The sequence below is a fragment of the Capricornis sumatraensis genome, chromosome 13 (assembly GCF_032405125.1).
Source record: "Capricornis sumatraensis isolate serow.1 chromosome 13, serow.2, whole genome shotgun sequence".
In the NCBI taxonomy this organism is placed as follows: Eukaryota; Metazoa; Chordata; class Mammalia; order Artiodactyla; family Bovidae; genus Capricornis; species Capricornis sumatraensis.
This window is the reverse complement of record NC_091081.1, coordinates 48842905-48866081: the sequence shown is the minus strand read 5'-3', so window position 1 is coordinate 48866081 and position 23177 is coordinate 48842905. Positions and strand designations below refer to the sequence as shown.

At 36.5% G+C, this 23177-nt stretch overlaps 1 protein-coding gene across 2 annotated transcripts in view; it reads right to left on the bottom strand.

The window, feature by feature from the left end:
- Positions 1-23177, bottom strand: part of RNGTT (RNA guanylyltransferase and 5'-phosphatase) — a 232855-nt gene that overhangs the window by 89271 nt on the left and 120407 nt on the right. Inside the window, exon 12 of one of the 2 annotated variants that reach the window (XM_068984909.1) lies at positions 21471-21539. The exons of the other annotated variant lie outside the window; for it this stretch is intronic. Coding sequence (XP_068841010.1) covers positions 21471-21539 — 69 coding nt within the window. The remainder of the gene's footprint in view (positions 1-21470; positions 21540-23177) is intronic. 2 annotated transcript variants of the gene reach the window in all.

The following is a 23177-nucleotide window of genomic DNA, read 5'->3' as shown; positions in this document are numbered from 1 at the left end:
TCTCTCTGGATGTCCCCCACTATGGAAAATCTTTTCACCATTAACCTAGATGTTTTATCATCAGTGCTGTATGGATGGAGAAGTCTTGAGGCTACTGTAAGAATAAGACTGAAAGCCAGAGGCAGGAGGCTTAAATCCAAAACTTGAGAACAACAGAAAACTCCTGATTCCAGGGAACATTAATCAACAAGAGCTCATCCAAAAGCCTCCATACCTACACTGAAACCGTGCTCCACCCAAGATCCAAAAAGTTTCAGAGCAAGACACACCAAGCTAATTCTCCAACAATGCAGGAACATAACCCTGAGGACAAAATTACAGGCAGCCAAAAGTCACACCAAATCCATAGATACCTCAAAACTCACTAGTGGACTTTTCATTGCACTCCAGAGAGAAGAGATGCAGCTCCACCCACCAGAACACCAATGCAAGCTTCCCTAACCAGGAAACCTTGACAAGAAACTCATCCACCCCATCCACAGGGAGGAACCTCCACAATAAAGAGGAACCACAAACTTCCAGTATGCAGAAAGGCTGCTGGGGGCAAGGGTGAGGAACTCCGCCCATGGCAAAGGTCATGAGGAAGGAGGCTTGGCATACGCAAAGGCGTGATCAAGCCTCAGGAAACCCCCTGTTCCCAAGCATCTAACCCCAAAACCAGAGTCTGTTTTATGCTCTCACCTATACCTCTGACTTTACGGGGGGCTCTCCCCCATAACCGTTTCTCTCAGAGAAGGAGTAAATGTGCAGCTCCAAGGCAATAAAAATTCCTGGGCGTGACAAGAGTGTCTCAGCTTACAGACTGCTCTGAAGGTTATCTAGCCCACCAGTATAGGTTCGTCAGGCCACATGTGATTGTTTACAGCCTCCCAACCTGAGAGGCACGAGATGTTTTAGACTTACTAAAGGCAAATTCTTTTGGGGAGTTGTAAATTATTAGTATAGTATTAGTATAGTGGGAAATTATTAGTATAGTATATTAAGAATTATATTGGTGAAGGGTTTTTCATTTGTTGTGTCAATAATTGCTGCTAATTCCCTACCCTGGGTGTGACAAGGGTGTCTTAGGTCAAACCTCTCTGCTGACAGACTAGCTTGTGTGACAGGATTATCCATACTCCTGCCACTACACACATGATTGTTTACTACCTCTTAACCATAAACAATGATTGTTTACTACCTCTTAACCATAAACAGCACAGAGAGTTTTGGAGTATTTTGAGTCTTCATTAGCATAGGGCTTTTTCTTCTTGTTGAGTCAATGATTGCCGCCAGGCCTCCATATCCTTAGGCACCTGGGAATATATTAACCAATGTATTTGGAATATAGAAAAGGAAATATAGTAGTTTTTGATGTTAGCAATACTAGACTTTTTGAGTTAATGGATTTTCTCTTTTGTAATAGATCACTGTACTTTGTTATAAATCACTGTGTCCTTGCTATGTAAAAATGTAATTTTATCACTATCTTAAGACTAAACAGATCTTAAGGGGAACATTGGTGAAAGGATTTTCATTTGTTGGGCTGATGTTTGCTGCTAAATCTCCATGCTCCCTGCCCTTATAATGAATATAACCAGCATTTAGGAGAAATAAGTATTAACCTTTAAGCATATAGGAGAAATAAGTATTAACCTTTAAGATTAATCATGTTAACCTTGGGTTAAATAAATTCCTTTCTTGATTGTAACTCACTACACCCTTACCCTATAATGTAACTTTATTTGGAAGGTGGTGCCTGGTTTAAGAAAAAACACCCTTGGAAGAAATAAGTTTTTTGGTTATCAGAAAGAAAGGATCATAAAATCCCTAAGACCTTTTTATGTGAAGCACCTGATTTTGATAAAGGTCAGGACTGCTGACCCCCGCGTGACTCTGTATTCATCCCTATATGTAACAAAAGGTATATAAGCAAACCCAAAAATAAAGAAATCGGATCCGTTTCCGGAAAGACTGATACCCCCATGTCGTTCTTTCTTGCTCCTCGTTTTTCTGGCTGAATTCCCATCTGGAACATGGATGCTATTCCACGTAATCCAAGTTATTCAGCCTCTTTTTCTCCACTAATCTTCCGAATACACTATCCATTGCTAATCTCTCTATATATCTGTAATTAAATATGTATTTTTCCAAGGACGCCGACTCCATCCCCACCTTCGAATCACCCTGGATCTACCGGGGCTGGACCCTGGCAAAAGGCCACCCCAAACACAGCAATCTACACAAGATGAAAAGGCAGGTAAAGAAACATGATAAAAGCCCACCAAAGCAAACAAAAGAGGAGGAGATAGAGAGTCTACCTGAAAAAGAATTCAGAATAATGATAGCAAAAATGATCCAAAATCTTGAAAACATTTTGGAATTATAGATAAATAGTCTGGAGACAAGGATTGAGAAGATGCAAGGAAAGTTTAACAAGGACCTAGAAGAAATAGAGAGTCAATCAATAATAAATAATGCAATAAATGAGATCAAAAACACTCTGGTGGAAACCAACAGTAGAATAACTGAAGCAGAAGACAAGATAAGTGAGGTGGAAGACAGAATGGTGGAAATAAATGAAGCAGAGAGGAAAAAAGAAAAAGAATCAAAAGAAATGAGGACAACCTCAAAGACCTCTGGGACAATGTTAAATGCCCCAATATTTGAATCATAGGAGTCCCAAAAGAAGAAGACAAAAAGAAAGGCCATGAGAAAATATTTGAGGAGGTTAATAGTTGAAAACTTCCCTAAAACGGGGAAGGAACTAGCCACCCAAGTCCAAGAAACCCAGAGAGTCCCAAACAGGATAAACCCAAAGCAAAACACCCCAAGAAACATGTTAATCAAATTAACAAAGATCAAACACAAAGAACAATGATGTTATGGGGAGGGAGGTGGGAGGGGGGTTCATGTTTGGGAACACATGTAAGAATTAAAGATTTTAAAATTAAAAAAAATTAAAAAAATTAAAAAATAAAAAAAAATAAAAGCAGCAAGAGAAAAACAAGTAACCCGCAAGTATCCCCATAAGGATAACAGCTGATCTTTCAATAGAAACTCTTCAGGTCAGAAGGGAATGGCAGGATATACTTAAAGTGATGAAAGAGAAAAACCTACAACCCAGATTACTGTACCCAGCAAGGAGCTCATTCAAATATGAAGGAGAAATCAAAAGCTTTACAGACAAGCAAAAGCTGAAAGAATTCAGCACCACCAAACCAGCTCTTCAACAAATGCTAAAGGATCTTCTCTAGACAGGAAACACAGAAAAGGTTTATTAACTCGAACCCAAAACAACAAAGTAAATGGCAATGGGATCATTCTTATCAATAATTACCTTAAATGTAAATGGGATGAATGCTCCAACCAAAAGACAAAGACTGGTTGAATGGATACAAAAACAAGACCCCTATATATGCTGTCTACAAGAAACCCACCTCAAAACAAGGAACACATACAGACTGAAAGTGAAGGGCTGGAAAAAGATATTCCACCAAACAGAGACCAAAAGAAAGCAGGAGTAGCAATACTCATGTCAGATAAAATAGACTTTGAAGTAAAGGCTGTGAAAAGAGACAAAGAAGGATACTACATAATGATCAAAGGATCACTCCAAGAAGATATAACAATTATAAATATATATGCACCCAACATAGGAGCACTGCAATATGTAAGGCAAATACTAACAAGTATGAAAGGAGAAATTAACAATAACACAATAATAGTGGGAGACTTTAATACCCCACTCACACCTATGGATAGATCAACTAAACAGAAAATTAGCAAGGAAACACAAACTTTAAATGATACAATGGACCAGTTAGACCTAGTTGATATCTATAGGACATTTCACCCTAGAACAAGGAATTTCACCTTTTTCTCAAGTGTACAGGGAGCCTTCCCTAGGACAGATCACATCCTGGGCCATAAATCTAGCCTTGGTAAATTCAAAAAATTGAAATCATCTCAAGCATCCTTTCTGATCACAATGTGGTAAGATTAGATGTCAACTACAGGAAAAAAACTATTAAAAATACAAACATATGGAGGCTGAACAACACGCTTCTGAATAACCAATAAATCACAGAAGAAATCAAAAAAGAAATCAAAATATGCATAGAAACGAATGAAAATGAAAACACAACCCAAAACCTATGGAATTCAGTAAAAGTGGTGCTAAGGGGAAGGTTCACAGCAGTACAAGCCTACCTCAAGAAACAGGAGAGAGATCAAATAAATAACCTAACTCTACACGTAAAGCAACTAGAAAAAGAAGAAATGAAGGACCCCAGGGTTAGCAGAAGGAAAGAAATCATAAAAATTAGGGCGGAAATAAATGCAAAAGAAACAAAGGAGACCACAGCCAAAATCAACAAAGCTAAAAGCTGGTTTCTTGAGAAGATAAATAAAATAGACAAATCATTAGCAAGACTCATTTAAAAAAGGCGGGGGAGGAATCAAATGAACAAAATTAGAAATGAAAATGAAGAAATCAGAATAGACAACACAGAAATACAAAGGATCATAAAAGACTACTACTATCAGCAGCTTTATGCCAATAAAATGGTCAACTTGGAAGAAATGGACAAATTCTTAGAAAAGTACAACTTTCCAAAACTGAACCAGGAAGAAACAGAAAATCTTAACAGACCCATCACAAGCACAGAAATCGAAACTGTAATCAGAAACCTTCCAACAAACAAAAGCCCAGGACCAGATGGCTTCACAGCTGAATTCTACCAAAAATTTAGAGAAGAGCTAACACCTATCCTACTCAAACTCTTCCAGAAAACTGCAAAGGAAGATAAACTTCCAAATTGATTCTATGAGGGCAACATCACCCTAATACCAAGATCAGACAAAGATGCCACAGAAAAAGAAAACTACAGGCCAATATCACTGATGAACAGAGATGCAAAAAATCCTTAACAAAATTCTAGCAAACAGAATCCAACAAAATATTAAAAAGATCATACATCATGACCAAGTGGGCTTTATCCCAGGGATGCAAGGATTCTTGAATATTCACAAATCAATCAATATGATACACTAACAAATGTGTATACATTTGTTATAACAATGTGATACATTAACAAATTGAAAGACAAAAGCCATATTATTATCTCAATAGATGCAGAGAAAGCCTTTGACAAAATTCAACATCCATTTATGATAAAAAACCCTCCAGAAAGCAGGCATAGAAGGAACATACCTCAACATAATAAAAGCCATATATGATAAACCCACAGCAAACATTATCCTCAGTGGTGAAAAACTGAAAGCATTTCCTTTAAAGTCAGGAACAAGACAAGGGTGCCCACTCTCACCACCACTATTCAACATAGTTTTGGAAGTTTTAGCCACAGCAATCAGAGAAGAAAAAGAAATAAAAGGAATCCATACTGGAAAAGAAGAAGTAAAACTCACTGTTTGCAGATGACATGATCCTCTACATAGAAAACCCTAAAGACACCATCAGAACACTACTAGAGCTAATCAATGAATATAGTAAAGTTACAGGATATAAAATTAACACAGAGAAATTCTTTGCATTCCTATATACTAACAATGAGAAAACAGAAAAAGAAATCAAGGAAACAATTCCATTCACCATTGCAATGAAAAGAATAAAATACTTAGGAGTAAATCTACCTAAAGAAATAAAAGACCTATATATAGAAAACTATAAAACACTGATGAAAAAACTCAAAAATGACACAAACAGATGGAGAAATATACCATGTTCATGGATTGGAAGAATCAATATAGTGAAAATGAGTATGCTACTCAAAGCAATCATTCAATGCAATCCCTATCAAGCTACCAAAGGTATTTTTCAGAAAACTAGAACAAGTAATTTCACAATTTGTATGGAAATACAAAAAACCTCGAATTGCCAAAGCAATCTTGGGAAAGAAGAATGGAACTGGAGGAATCAACCTGCCTGACTTCAGGCTATACAACAAAGCCACAGTCATCAAGACAGTATGGTACTGGCACAAAGACAGAAATACAGATCAATGGAACAAAATAGAAAGCCCAGAGATAAATCCACTCACCTATGGACACTTTATCTTTGACAAAGGAGGCAAGACTATACAATGGAGAAAAGATACTCTCTTTAACAAGTGGTGCTGGGAGAACTGGTCAACCACTTGTAAAAGAATGAAACTAGAACACTTTCTAATACCATACACAAAAATAAACTCAAGATGGATCGAAGATTTTCTAAACATAAGACCAGAAACTATAAAACTCCTAGAGGAAAACATAGGCAAAGCATTCTCTGACGTAAATCATAGCAGGATCCCCGATGACGCACCTCCCAGAGTAATGGAAATAAAAGCAAAAATAAATGAATGGGACCTAATTAAACTTAAAAGCTTTTGCACAATAAAGGAAACTATAAGCAAGCTGAGAAGACAGCCTTCAGAATGGGAGAAAATAATAGCAAACGAAGCAACTGACAAAGAACTAATCTCAAAAATGTACAAGCAGCTCCTGCAGCTCAATTCCAGAAAAATAAATGACCCAATCAAAAAATGGGCCAAAAACTAAACAGACATTTATCTAAAGAAAACATACAGATGGCTAACAAACACATGAAAAGATGCTCAACATCACTCATTATCAGAGAAATGCCAATCAAAACCACAATGAGGTACCATCTCACGCCGGTCAGAATGGCTGCGATCCAAAAGTCTACAAGCAGTAAATGCTGGAGAGGATGTGGAGAAAGGGAACCCTCCTACACTGTTGGTGGGAATGCAAACTAGAACAGCCACTATGGAGAACAGTGTGGAGATTCCTTAAAAAACTGGAAACAGAACTGCCATATGACCCAGCAATCCCACTGCTGGCATACACACCAAGGAAACCAGATTTGAAAGAGACACATATATTGCAATGTTCATTGCAGCACTGTTTACAACGGCCAGGACATGGAAGCAACCTAGAAGTCCACTGGCAGACGAATAGATAAAGAAGCTGTGGTACATATACACAATGGAATATTCCTCAGCTATTAAAAAGAATGCATTTGAATCCATCTAATGAGGTGGATGAAACTGGAGCCTATTATACAGAGCGAAGTAAGTCAGAAAGAAAAACACCAATACAGTATATTAGCACATATAAGCAGAATTTAGAAAGATGGTAATGATGACCCTATATGCGAGACAGCGAAAGAGACACAGATGAAAAGAACAGACTTTTGGACTCTGTGGGAGAAGGCGAGGATGGGATGATTTGAGAGAATAGCATTGAAACATGTATATTATCATATGTGAAACAGATCGCCAGTCCAGGTTCAATGCATGAGAGAGGGTGCTCAGAGCTGGTCCACCGGGATGACCCTGAGGGATGTGATGGGGAGGGTGGTGGAGGAAGGGTCAGGATGGGGAACACATGTACACTCATGGCTGATTCATATCAATGTATGGCAAAAACCACTACAATATTGTAATTAGCCTCAAATTTAAAAAAAAAAGAAAGAAAGAAATATCCACAGTAGGCAAATTCACAGGGAGAGGAAGTAGATCTGAGGCACCAGGAGTAGTGGGTGGAGGCAGTAGGGGAGGAGGGATGGATGGACTGGGCAGAAGTAGAGTTATTACATAATGGTTATAAAACTTGTTTGCAGTGATATAAAAGTTGTGGAAATGTTGAACAATACTACCCATGTAATTAAAGAGATGACAGAATAGGGGAAAAAATGTTTTAAATGTATTCTAGGAACACAGTAAAACGAAAAAATCTTTTACTTGGGTGGTTATGTACTTAAAGAGGAATGAACACTATGAGCCTCAAATAATGAGTAATATTCACTAACACAGATTACAGCAGAAAGTAAATATGAGCAAAACACTCAGACAGAAAAATATAGACTCCCCTGAAGGAGAGGAAACTATGTCAATTCAGTGAGGCCATATTATGAAAAAGATAGGAAGGGAAAACTGCTAAGTGTTCTCGCTACTAATATTTTTTAGAAATACAAGTCAAATTGAATTCTAACAGATTTTTAGAAATTTTAAAAATGCAAAAACCCTAGTCATAGGATCACTTATTTGAAACAGAAGTCCATATAATGGCAAATTTAGTGTATCAAGTTTTGCTAAAGAAAGAGAGTCACTGGAGTTAATTGAAAACATTATTTTTCTCTGTAGTAAATTTAAGAACATAATACACGCTATTTTCCTAAGTCTTGTATTTAAACCTGAACAAACATAAAATCAAATATATAATATTTCAGTGGAAGTTTTCATTCATTTATTTGCCCTGAGGCTCATTCATGTAACATATCTTTCAGGATGATCACAGATAAATCTCTTTATACTTACTGAATATAAATATTTTTATAAATGTTAAAATTGCTAAATTTTCCAATTATGATCCCATTAATAAAACTAATTTTAAAAATTTAGTCTGTTTTCTAATAAAGTCTATCTGACAGAAACATTACAGACCTTTTAGTAGTAAGTGTAGTTCCCTATAGTGGTGAAGGGTAAGAAAGGACTGAGGGGCAGAAAGGAGTGTCAGCATCCCACACCAACCCCATTTACAACCTCTGCCAAGGGAATGTCATATTTACAAACCAATCATCATTTACTTCTGTTCCTTATTTATTCATATGACTAGTATGAGAACCTTTAGAAACCAATACCAATCTAAGTTCTTAAATCTAGGAAATGTTAAAGCTAGGGTTGTACAGCTTTAAAATATTTCTTGCTTGCTAAGTCACTTCAGTCATGTCCAACTCTTTGCAACCCTATGGACTGCAGCCCACCAGGATCCTCTGTCCATGGGATTCTCCAGGCAAGAATACTGGAGTGGGTTGCCATACCCTTCTCCAGGAGATCTTCCCGACCCAGGAATCAAACCTGTGTCTATTATGTCTCCTACACTGGCAGGCAGATTCTTTACCATTAGCGCCACCTGGAAAATCCCAAAATATTTTATAATGGGTACCTCACATTCAGAAAACGAAGATCATGGCATCCGGTCTCATCACTTCATGGGAAATAGATGGGGAAACAGTGGAAACAGTGCCAGACTTTATTTTTGGGGGCTCCAAAATCACTGCAGATGGGTGACTGCAGCCATGAAATTAAAAGACGCTTACTCCTTGGAAGGAAAGTTATGACCAACCTAGATAGTATATTCAAAAGCAGAGACATTACTTTGCCGACTAAGGTCCGTCTAGTCAAGGCTATGGTTCTTCCTGTGGTCATGTATGGATGTGAGAGTTGGACTGTGAAGAAGGCTGAGTGCCGAAGAATTGATGCTTTTGAACTGTGGTGTTGGAGAAGACTCTTGAGAGTCCCTTGGACTGCAAGGAGATCCAACCAGTCCATTCTGAAGGAGATCAACCCTGGGATTTCTTTGGAAGGAATGATGCTAAAGCTGACGCTCCAGTACTTTGGCCACCTCATGTGAAGAGTTGACTCATTGGAAAAGACTCTGATGGTGGGAGGGCTTGGGGGCAGGAGGAGAAGGGGACGACCGAGGATGAGATGGCTGGATGGCATCACGGACTCGATGGACGTGAGTCTGAGTGAACTCCGGGAGATGGTGATGAACAGGGAGGCCTGGCATGCTGCGATTCAGGGGGTCGCAAAGAGTCAAACACAACTGAGCGACTGAACTGAACTGAACTGAATAATTCTAAAAATAATTTTAACATAATGCTAATTGTAAGATACTAAGGATCCTTTACATTTTTCTCTCTGAAAATCATCCAATGGAGAATAGATATACTAGCTCTTCCATTTTTACAAAGCAATAATTCACAAATGTTAGCCATTCCTCATCTGACTCTATACCAAACCATTTCTGTTCATCTGAAATACTAGATTTGACATGACTGAGAATTTCAAAGCACTTTTATGAAAGTTAATGAAATGCTTGATAAAAAATTTTTAGAAAACTATATATTTAAAACATTGCAGTTCTCAATTATTGAAAATAAATGCAAAAGCAAAACAATTTCTATGAGTAAAATGTATTTCAATGTCTACTAGAATATAAATTTTACTTCAGTAAAATCATGTCTAATCATATGCCTGCAAAACAATTAGTAAAATGCTCAATAAATACTTGATAAATAATAAAAAATAATAAAGTGAAAATTTTTAAAACTTATTTTAAAACATTAGTCTCAAGTATATTTAAATGTGGGCTTCCCTGGTGGCTCAGACAGTAAAGTATCTGCTTGCAATGCAGGAGACCCAGGTTCGATCCCTAGGTTGGGAAGAACCCCTGGAGAAGGGAATGGCTACCCACTCGTCTTCTTGCCTGGAGAATTCCATGGATAGAGGAGCCTGGGTGGGCTACAATCCATGGGGTCACAAAGAGTCAGACACGACTGAAGCAACTTAGCACAAGCACATATTTAAATTTATGTTTAAACAGAATATTTTAGATTATGAAATGATAAATCACTATGCATAAAAGATTATATATATCAGTAACTATTAAAACATCCTTCTTTCAAGTTCCTCAAAATAATAAGGGGAAAGATATTATAAAACACAAGGATTTAAGTCTTTTAAAAATAAATATTTGTGAGTTATCAAACTTGAAATACAGAATCTTGCTAAATATAAACAAGGGTACAGAAACATTCTTCCAAGCCACATTTTACCACGTGTAATTAGGGCATAAGGCATTTTAATTTCATTAAATTCACCAGCATGCATCTACATTAAAATATTTTCAAAGGTATATTTATTTTCATTTTTTAAAAAATTTATTTATTTTAATTGGAGGCTAATTACAATATTGTAGTGGTTTTTGCCATACATTGACATGAATCAGCCATGGGTATACATGTGTTCCCCATCCTGAACCCCCCTCCCACCTCCTTCCCCATCCCATCCCTCAGGGTCATCCCAGTGCACCAGGCCTGAGCACCCTGTCTCATACATCGAACCTGAAACTGATACATATAATACTTAGTTCTATAGACACAAATCTGATTTTACCAGGTGAACTGTCAAATAAAAAATTAGATAGATTATATCTGAAAGCAATTATCAATATTACCCGAGATGTCCACTATTATCTTTAAAAAAAAAAGTAATGAAAGCAAATGTCAGGCAAACAAGTAAGATGTTTAGGAACGTGTTTACCAAATGAGAGCAGAACTTGGCTTAGAGGTAGAGGATGGCCATGTGCCAAAGAAATCCTCTAAAACTAAAATAGAGAGGAAAACAAAATGGAGACATAAGTGATATATCTGCTGTATAAAGCAGTGGTTCTCAATTAGAGGTTTTACCCCCCAGACGATGTCTGGCAATGCCTACATGTTTGGTTGTCACATTGGGGAGGAAAGGGTGCGCTACTGCCATCTAGTGGGAAAAGGCCAGGGATGTTTCTAAACAACCTACAATGCATAAGGCAGCGAGCTGCCCACAACAAAGAATTATCCAACCCAAAATGTCAACTGTACCAAAGTTGAGAAACGCTGATCTAAAGGAAGCCAGCAGTAATAACAACATAGAGGACAATATATCTGGGTTTTCTTTACCTCTACTAACTTCATGATTTTAAGTAAATTCAAAGTCTGGGCTTCATCTATCTTGGTTAGAAAAATGTAACAATAACATTTTGCTTGCCTAAAGACAGCATATGTAGACCAAAGATAACCTTAAATACTTTGCAGTTCATGCTACTGATTCCACTCATTAAATGTGAGCAGTTTATCATAACACATATTCCAGGCCCTACACTTAAGCTAAGAAAGAACCCTGATCTTGCCATATATTGGTTTTATTTTTGTTGTTGTTCTAGCATTTAGTTTTAAAGGAAGCAGAAAAAAGTCCTCTTGGGTAATTCTACTGGACAGAAAAGTAAAACAATTCTAGATTTAGCAACTTGGTTATATCCTTTGCCCAAGTTTCATTGAGATGCAAATATAAATACCTATTTTGCAAAACAAGACACATAAATAGCCTGTATGGAGGAAAAATCCTTAACACTAACTACCTACTATGTGCCCAGTAACTCACTAGATGGGAAAGATACAAATTCTCTCAAGGAACCGAGTTCAACCACAGTGAGGCTTTTAATATAAACTCCAAGAGCATTATAGAGGCGCTCAAATGAACATAAACAAAGCTGCTGAGGAAGAACAACAGAGAAACACCAAAATCAGGGGGCAGGGGTAAAGGAAGTTTTCTTGAATAAGAAAAATGCATGAACTGAATTTTGAAGAATAATGTTACAAGGAAGTTCTAGGCAATGAGACCACAAGTATACCTGACCTGAGGGGAAGTTTGCTTAAGTCTTCTGAGACTAAATTATCTTGGTACTCTACGCTGTTCTTATTGATGTAGAGGGAACAGTCCATCACCTAAAAAAATATAACTCAAGGCAACCACCTGGCATTTCATTTCTAAAAAGTCACAAAGTTGGTAGAGACCAGTAGGGAGAGCTATCATAGAAAGAAGCAAGGGAAGAAGAGAACTGCATTTTCAAAAGCTTGTTGACATTTCTCATTTACTTATAAAAGTTTTCTACCTTATGGAAAAAGAAGTTGTGATTTGAGGGTGAAATTTAATATTAGAGAATTCATGCAGTGTCTTGGATTATTCAGGGTGGAAAAATTACTCAAAATACATTCATATTACTAATTTTACTGTCTGATTCACAAGTCTAATTAATTTCTTCTTGCTTCTTGTTTTTTTAATATGCATGCAGCAAACTCCTTTTGTTTTACAGATAAGGAAACTGATAACCAGAATAGTCCAACTTGTCAAGAAAATGCCCAAATCACAGAAATCTTTCCATTATTTAAAAAAAAAATTATACATATAAAATCTGTCTAAAAGCAAATAACAGAAGATTGGGTTGGAAGGTCTCATGATATAAAACTGTCTCAAAAGGAACCAATTTTAAGTCAGTTGTTTTCTAATTACTTTCGGCCTCTTTTTGTGTGGAGTGGTGAGTGGAGGGACAAACAACTGGCAATGCCCTGGCTACTGGGAAGAGGGAGCTCAGACAACAAAGTAAACTTCAGCATCTCTCCCACTCAGGCACCGGTGAACCAAAAGTCCTGTCCCATCTGTAGCACAGGCCCCATCTCCCAGTGCACCTTGCCCCTACTCCCTGGACCCACCTAAGTGCCTCTGCCACTCCATCAGTCTGCACGTTTCTCACCTTGCTGCTGGGTCAAGTTTCTTCATACAGTGTAAGCCCTTTGAGGGCAGAAACCCTGCCTTTATCCATTTTTATTACTTCTTACTCAGCAATATAGTAGTCACCTTATTGACACAAGAGCCAATATATTACAAAAATTTCTCAAGATTAATTCTGCCTTAATAACCAAGACTACTGCCATCTGGTAAGTCAGCAGATTCTCACAGTGTTTCTCCTCTTCTCTGGTGGACACAAATCCAAATAAAAGTCATCTACTGATAGGGGATCAAACTCTAGATACGAGTGATATCTGCAGCGTAGTCACTATTTATACATCCAGTACGTTACCCTTCTTTTTTGCTAATTTGTGCTGCATATCATTAAAACAATTATCTCTGCTCCTAGTACTGCCATGAGGAAGAGCATTTTAAGCACACAGGGAGAGACGCACTCACCGAGTCAGCCAGGCTTCCCTAAGGAAGCCACACATAATTTGATATTCAAAGGCTGAATGGGAGTAATACAGAAAGGAAGAAAACAGTTTGTTGCAAAAGAATCAGCTGGTGTAAAGATGTACTCATTATAGTATACTTCAATTTGCACTTTTACAAAACGAACCAGTTTACTAGCAAAAAGCCCCACTGAAGTTCTCAATGAACTTTGACGAGGAAAGGAAAATTTATTCTAAATCGACAAAATGTTATGTTTTTAAGTATTTCCTCCTAAAAGTCTGAACTGCCATAAGCATATGGGATGGGGGTGTCAGTAACAAGTCCTATCCTTCTGCTGATTCCAATACATCCCAAGATGCTCAAATTAGATCACTGACAAAATATACATTAAAATATATGGCTGGACAAATTCTGAAAAGCAAAGTGCAAAATAATGTGCTACCTTCCTTGAAAAGTGGAGTGGAAATAAAAATGTATTAACAAATTTATATTTACTTATAAATACATAAAAAAAACTATGTGAAGATAAGTTAAATACAACAGAAGATAACTGAGGGAGGGGAGGAGAATGAGAAGGAGACTTTCTTCTCCATATTTTTCTTACTGCATGTTAAAGTGTATTATCTGGTTAAAATTAAAAATACATCACTGTAAAACATAATTTTAAAAATATCTACCATTACTACTTCAAAATTAAACAAATTATTTTTAAAAAGGAACTATCCTTAATTCATTGTGTTTAATATGTATCATTTACATGAAAATTGATTTTGCACTTTATATAGTTACCCTCTTGGAATTCACTGATTCATTTTTAAGTCCTTATTTATGTTTACTTCTCCTTTTCTCTACTACCTATATCATCATTAGCAGTGTTTTTTTGTTGTACAGTAACATTACATATCTATATCTAGCAGAGGCTGATCACAAATTATTCACCTTTAGCTGTTTATTTTGTCAACAAAATTCGATGGAAAAGCAAATGTTTTATTTATTAAGAAAGCTAGAACAATAATATTCTTCTCTTTTTTTCCTCCTTAAAAAAAAGCAAGCTAAGAATATTTTGCTGTGTTCCAAAAGTTGAAAAAGAAAAAAATAAAAATACAAAATACCAAGGTGCATTTTCTTCCTTGGCAGTTCACTATTACAATTCTTTGGAAATTATATGTTTTTCAATAAAAAATAATATATTGGGGGAAAGGCTAGAATGACACTTTTCCAGTCTGCCAGGAAACAGAGCCCTTCTTCAATTGAAGACCTATCAAAATATGCAAGCAAATGTCATGGCAACAGAAGCTCTCACCATGGTAACATCATCTCTGCTACAGAGGAAAACCACTCTAATTCGTCATGTACTTCAAGACAAGACATTAACTAATTCCAATTTTCATTTTACAATCTATCCATAACATTCAATATACCTGGCAGTAGTAAAGATTTAATAAAAACATTAATATTTCATAAGAAAGTAATATTAAAATCAAAGCTGACTCAATTTACATGCAAACTGATTAATGTGAGAAACATAAAATCAAGCTGACCCACCATACATAAAATCAAGATAGTAATGAAAACACAAAAAACAAACAAACAAACAAACAATACTATCACTACTGCTTGAGAATAAATACTCTAGATTCAACATAGAAACAATTATATGTTTTACTAATCACAATATAGCTGGCAGTAAAACAAGAAAAAGTCTTTTATAATCAAAGAAAAGATTTTAAGTTTTTACTAGCATGTCTATTTTGCAATTCATTGCATATAATCCTGTTTTTATTTCATAGTGAGGGATTATTAATGGCACAAAAATTCTAATCTATAAATGTGTCTCTAGATGAAAAAAGTAAACTCAAACACAATTTTTAAACGGTTATAAATTAATCAGTTACTACTACAAATAAAAATTTACTATGCTACATAAGTTATTAAAATTCTCTTGCAAAAGCTTTAAACAAATAAGCATTATCAACTTTGTAAATTAACTTGAAAGATCTAATATGTGTCAAGTAAAAGATCTACTACCTATAGCATATTAAAGTACCAAATGGCCACCTTAAAATATTCATTTTTAGATGACAAACCGCAAAAGATTAGCAATTCAAAATGTCAGTGAAATCATAAAACTGAAAACCTGATATGTAAGAGTCTAATAGAACCTATTTGGTTTATGATGTAGACTATAGCCAGATGGAAAATTCAATTTGAAGATAGTTCTTTTTAAAAATCATCACCTCAGCATGATCAAAGTTTGAGCCTTAACACTTAGAAAGAATAGAGGTTTATATTAAAATAAACAGTTAATTTTTTCTTTGGAGAAAATACACATTTTTCTCAAAATATTTAAATATTTTAGCAAATATACTTCAATTTGTTTAAAACACTGTTGATGAATAAAGTAATATAATTGTCACCTTTAAATAAAAATATCAGTTATTTTCACATCAGCAAAACACAGAGGGAAACAAAAAGGCAGCATGTGATAAGAGAGTAAGCTGGCTTCAAATCTAGGTATGGTCTTTAACATAAAAGCAAGGGAAAAATCGCTAGAGATACAGGAAGAAGATCACTGTGAATGCAGTATGATGAAGACAAGAGGATGACAAAGTGGAGGCTGCAGGACCAGTTAGGATGCTGCTGCAGTGGTCCAGGCAAGAGGCAATGAATGACAAGTGAGACTGGAGTGTGGCAGTGGTAATGAAGAGAAAAGGGAATAATTTAAGAGAGATTTAGGAGCTAAAGCAAGACTTGGAGATGGATCAGATGGATAAAAGAGGGGAAAGTGTCAAGATGACATCTAGATTTCTCACTCAAGTAACTGCATTTAAGCAACTGAGAGAGGAAATATCAGGAAAAGATCATTGTGTAGTCTCTATGTTGGTTTGTTGTTTGGGGAATAGAGATGGAGTTCAGCTGTACGGTGATTTCTGGTATTTCTGAAAAACTGAAAAGGTGATATCAGGGTAGGCAATTAGATAAACATATCTGGAGCTTAAACAGAAATCAAAACTGAGTCACAGGCTTACAAGAGATAATTGAGCCACGGGTGCAAATGAGACTTCCAGGGAGAGAGTGGAGCTTGAGGAAAAATGAAGGTCCAGCATACAGAGCCTTTAGAAACTCCGAACTTTGATAACTAGCAGAAGACAGAGACCTTGAGTGAGACGGAGAAGAAATGGCATGAGAATCAGGAGTGTGTGATGTTTCAGAAGCCATGTCAGAGTAAGGAAGTGTGGACAGTGGTACAGACCACCACTAGATAATCCAGCAAGAAAAAGGCTGAAAATGAACTTGATATTGTAAGGAAGAAAGATCACTGGGACCTTTCAAAAAAGTAGCTGATTCAAATGGTATTTATATAGATGAAGCCCTTTCTAAAACACAATCATCCAGAAGTACAATATATAAAAGAAATAAATCAGGGTTGTCATGAGATAAACAGAATGCATATAAACAAAACATGTAAACAGAATGCTTACATAGTAACCTATACGTGTACATGGTCCCCTGAGGCAGTTCACAGAAACCCAGAAATTTAGAACTTCATGTTTTGAAACCACTGGGCTTAGAAAGATAATCTTAGAAGTGCCCTTTCATCTTTGATTTTCTATAATTCTATAAATACAATTTAATCTACTTTTTTAAAAAATTGAGGCTTTCCTGATAATTAATGACTGCTGTGTTTTAGTGAATACCAGATACCGATACACTTCTTTACAAACACAAAGAAATATCCTAGTATTGAGTTGTATGAGCTGCTTGAATATTCTGGAAATTAATCCTTTGTCAGTTATTTCATTTGCTATTACTTTCTCCCATTCTAAGGGCTGTCTTTTCACCTTGCTTAGAGTTTCCTTTGCTATGCAAAAGCTTTTAAGTTTAATCAGGTCCCATTTGTTTACTTTTGTTTTTATTTCCATTACTCTAGGAGGTGGGTCATAACGTGAGTGAGTGAGCGAGTGAGTGAGTGAGTGAGTGAGTGAAGTAGCTCAGTCACGTCCGACTCTTTGCAACCCTGTGGACTGTAGCCCACCAGACTCCTCTGTCCATGGGATTCTCCAGGCAAGAATACTGGAGTGGGCTGCCATTTCCTTCTCCAGGGGATCTTCCTGACCCAGGGATCGAACCCAGGTTTCCCGCATTGCAGGCAGACGCTTTAACCTCTGAGCCACCAGGGAACTCTAGGAGGTGGGTCATAGAGGATCTTGCTTTGATTTATGTCATCAAGTGTTCTGCCTATGTTTTTATGGTTTCTGGTCTTACATTTAGGTCTTTAATCCATTTTGAGTTTATCTTTGTGTATGGAGTTAGAAAGTGCTCTAATTTCATTCTTTTACATGCAGCTGTCCAGTTTTCCCAGCACCATTTATTGAAGAGGCTGCCTTTGCCCCACTGTATATTCTTGCCTCCTTTGTCAAAAATAAGGTACCCACAGGCACATGGGTTTATTTCTGGGCTCTCTATCTTGTTCCTTTGGTCTATATTTCTGTTTTTATGCCAATATCACAGTGTCTTGATGACTGTAGCTTTGTAATACAATCTGAACCCACTGTTCATTGCAGTACTATTTACAATAGCTAGAACATGGAAGCAATGTAGATGTCCATCAACAGATGAATGGATAAATAATTTGTGGTGCATATACACAATGGAATAATATTCAGCCATAAAAAGGAACACGTTTGAGTCAGTTCTGATGAGGTAGATGAACCTAGCACCTATTATACAGAGTGAAGTGAGTCAGAAAGTGAAAGATAAGCACTGCATTCTAATGCATGGAATTTAGAAAAACGGTGCTGAAGAATTTATTTACAGGGTAACAATGGAGAAACAGAAATAGAGAAAAGACTTATAGCCATGGGGAGACGGGAAGAGAGGGTGAGATGTAATGGAAAGAGTAACATGAAACTTACATTATCATATGTAATATAGATAGCCAACGGGAATTTGCTGTGTGGCTCAGGAAACTCAAATAAGGGCTCTGTATCAACCTAGAGAGGTGGGAAGGGGAGGGAGATGGGAGAGAGGTTCAAAAGGGAGGGGATATATGTGTAACTATGGCTGATTCATGTTGAGGTTCGACAGAAAACAATAAAATTATGTAAAGCAATTATCCCACACTAAAAAAATAAATTAAAAAAAAAGAAATATCCTAAGCTTTACTTTCCTCAATATACCATCACTTAGCTTTACTTGTCCTCTTTCTAATAAAAGTTATAAACTAAGTGTGATACTGGATGTGTTACAAGGTTATATCTCTGAAAAACAGAACATTAAATCAAAACGTGAATGAACTTTCTTCTAAGTTGGTGCCTGGGGTTTCACCCTCAATAGAATCATCACTTTAATAGAGTACCTTTGTCACTCTTCTTCAATATTTTGCCAGGATTTTTTTCAGCACTAGTAATATCTTCTATCTTTTATTTGACTTCAGTTCCCTCACTATAACTACTGTAATGAAGCAGAAGTAACTCCTTGCTAAGTTGTAAGTGTGCGTGTGTGCTTAGTCACTCAGTCGTGTCTAACTCTTTATGACCCCATGGACTGTAGTCTGCCAGGCTCCTCTGCCCATGGGGATTCTCCAGGCAAGAATACTAGAGTGGGTTGTCATGCCCTCCTCCAGGGGATCTTCCCAACTGAGGGATCAAACCCAGTTCTCCCGCCCTGCAGGCAAATTCTTTATCATCTGAGCCACCAGGGAGGCCCCAGTTTCAAGTAACCAGCACCAAACAAATGAAGGCCAGGAATTTTTACACAAGTAGAAGCACTAAGAATCCTCTTCATTTTTCACCCTTCATTTGCCTCTGGAATATTTCTGTAGCATTAGAGAACAGACTGAAGATTATTAATAAAAGTCAAGTTTTGTCCAGCCCTGACCAGCACCTTCTCTCTGCTCTATGTAGCCTCCCTCAAATTGCTAAGTTAGTCATTCAAAATAGTCCCTTTCTTCATTTACTTGAATTGTTGGCTCAAGGAACCCAACAGATGCAATACCACATTGTGAGAAGCTTGGAGGACTTTCTGATAAATGTGGTGGATTAAACACGTGCATTTATATCCACTTTGATTTGAAACTTCGCTAGAATGGGAGTTACAAAAAAGATATCAGTAGAAAAGGAAAAACAGGAGAGCAGAAAACAACCTTTTGAAAACTAGAAAGTAGGTGAAATTAATAAAGACTGAATGTGAAGTGCCTGTGGGGAAGGACAGGAAGGCAGAGGAATTCCTGTCGGGTTCCCCAGAATGGGCTACTTAACATATGGAATAAATATGTACTGAGAAGGTTACGAGGGGGTGAAAAGGGAGATCTGGTACTGGGTAAAAATCAGACAGACTGGGAACAGACTGGGTAAAAATCATGAATAGGTCTGAACCACGAGTATTAACAGTATGAAACACCCTAATTCCTTTTACAGTTAGATTTTACTTCTTTCAGTCCAGGGAGATTAGGCTTAAAAATACTGGAACTCAAAGATCTAAACTCTATCTTCCTAAAACTTTCTACTATATCTGTCCCCAGCCTCTAACTCTCCTCCATCTCCTCCTCCTTCAACGACATAAGATTCTTCCTTCCAATGAAGACAGAAGCCAATCACATACCACCAAATTTGCAGTTTTACTAAACAGTAAAGCATATATACTATAGTATTTAATACATAATGTTTGAAAATATTAGTCCTCTTCCCTTTACCCCAGATACCTAGTTTGATGTCTCTCTACGTAACTTCACAATTAGTTCACATCCTTACTTCTAAGGAGAGAGTGAAGGCAAAATGCAGCTTATGACAAGGTGGAGCACATAAAATGCAACTCTTTCCTAGAAGACCAGTGGTTCTCATACTTGAACACATGTCAGAGTCACTTGGAGAGCTTGCTAAAGCACCAATTGCTGGACGCCCATTTCCCAGTGCCTCTCATCAGTAGGTCTGGGTAAGCGACATTTGTAACAGCTTCCTGGGTGGTGTTAATGCCACCTTGTTCACAGGACACAGTTTTGAGAAGCACTGCCCCACAGAGCACAGGTTCTCAAGTGAAGGCAAACTTGCCTTGCAGGGGAAAGGAGGCAGTGAATGTATGCATTTTTGGTTGTCACAACCTGGAGGGGTGAGAGGGAGAGCTAATACTGACATCTGATACGTACTGACCACAGATGCTACGAAACATCCTACCACACACAGGACAGCTTCACACAGCAAAGAACTATGGGGCCAAAAATGTCAATAGTGCAGAGGGTGAAAAATCTTACCATAGAGTAAAATAGAATTTACTCCAAATATATGATTTGACCATTGTGCTGGTGAAAGGTTTTCAGCGAGTTTCAGAAATCTGACATGGAATAAACATGCGAAGAACTGTTTTTCTTCAAATACTGATAACTCTGAATTTTACTCATCCGTGACAAAATGAAGTTTTAAATATAATTAATACTTACAAGATATATTGGGCTACAGAAAGAAATAAGCATTTATTTACATAAGGTTATTGGTAGATTTCTAGTAAAGAAACATCAGTTAACATTCATCTTGCAAGAATAGTAAGAAAACTAATTATAATAAAAGACTAATTTTGAAAAATAAAATGATCAGCTGTGTTTATTTCCTAAGATAAGTGAAACACGAACAACTATTCATTTTGCTATAATTAATATTTAATATAAAGGAAATACTTTATTTTATAATGAACCATTTGTTTTAAGGAAAAGCTGATTATAGCACTAATCAATCCTAAGTAAACATATCTAAGAAAACTGTACTTTATATATACATGCATGTATGTGCATGGATATACATATATACATGTACATGTATACACACACACACACACACACACACACACACACACACACACACACACACACACACACACACACACACACACACAGACAAATATACTTACTCCAGTGGGCTGGAAAATAAGTCCATCCATTTCATGGCTGACTTCTTTGGCAAAATTTCCTTCAAGTAGCTATAAAATAAACATGTTTTTAGAAATATAATAATCAACACAAAAATCACTTTTAAAGTTTTTTAAACTTTTTCTAAGCTTTATAATAAACTTAATACATAAGCTTCAAAAACTGAAATACAAAATGGGGGAGAAGGGTGATCCAGAGGGATCTAGGCTAATATACTGTAAGATTCTTTTTTTAATATATGAAGATTTCCATTCCATGGCAGGCTAGATATCTCAAACAATAGTCCTAGCTGTAATAACCAAAATGATGGTAAAATATTCAAAACATATTTTTCCTTCTTTTAGTTTTATTAAGATATAATTGACATACAGCACTGTATAACTGTAGGTGTACAGCATAATGATGTGACTTACATATATCATGAAATGATTACCACAATAAGCTTAGTGAACACCTATCATCTTATGTAGATACAAAGTAAAAATGTATTTTTTCCTTGTGATGAGAATTCAGAATTTATTCTTAACAACTTTCATATATAACATATAGCAATATTAATTATCATAACTGTGTTATACATTACATCCCTACCTCTAATTTATCTTACAAAGGTGGTCCAAAAGCACCAACTTCCAGTTATAAAAATATTTTTAAATTCACCATGCTGAGCCAGCATAAATGTAGCAAGACAAAGAGGCCAAAACCAAAATGACTGTAGAAACTCTGGGAAGTAATAAATATAGGGAATAAAAATAAATGCATCCACAAAGGAAGAGAGCAGAAAATCTTGCTTGGGGATAGGTGGAGTGAGAAGAAGATTCTCTGAGAATCTGTAACTACAAGTTAGCTCACATATGGGGACTGCACCTTCAAAATGCATAATCTGTTTTCCGCAAAACCTCAAGCAGAAAATTTAACCTTTCTTTCTGTCCTACTTTTGCCTCATTTTCTGTCTTTATTGTATTTTTTCCAGCAAAAAATTGCACTGCAAGGAATACACACCATGAAATACAAACAACAGTTTTTTCAATGCCATATCTACTGAAAAGCATAATTATAGGCCCAATGCTCTCTAATTATTTCTGAACAATTGTTTTAAATGCTTCTCTTCCACAGACTTTTATTATTCTGAAAAACTGAACATGCGCATCACTGATGGAGGACCTAAACACTGATTTCTGCATCGTAGGAGAGAGAACAGAAGATACTTTCACAGAGCCAGGTAATAACACTGTTACCCAGAGTCTTGCCAAATAATATAATATTTAGGAGAGTTCTAGGATTCAAATATATTCCACCAAAATTTTGGATCTGCTGTGTGTTATCCAATCAAAATCTTTCATCACAATCACATCTTCTTAAAACCGCTATACTGAAAGGGAGATGTGCATTCCAAAAGTGACAACCAAGATTTCCAGTATATTTCACACGTCACAAGATCTGTGATTCTCTTCCCAAACTGTGACTTCATTTTCTCTGCCATTTCATTCCTTGAAATCTGCAATTTCTATAAACTGGGAGCAGCTCAGCAAAGAAAAGTAAGAACTATCCTACTTTCTAACTGCTTTAAGACCAATTTGAGTTTGAATAATTTACACTTCCTTAAAACTGTAATGTTCTTTAGTCAAGTTCATGGGGACAGAAATCAGAGAGACTGAGAGGGAGGGGAAAATGAGGCATTAGTGTTT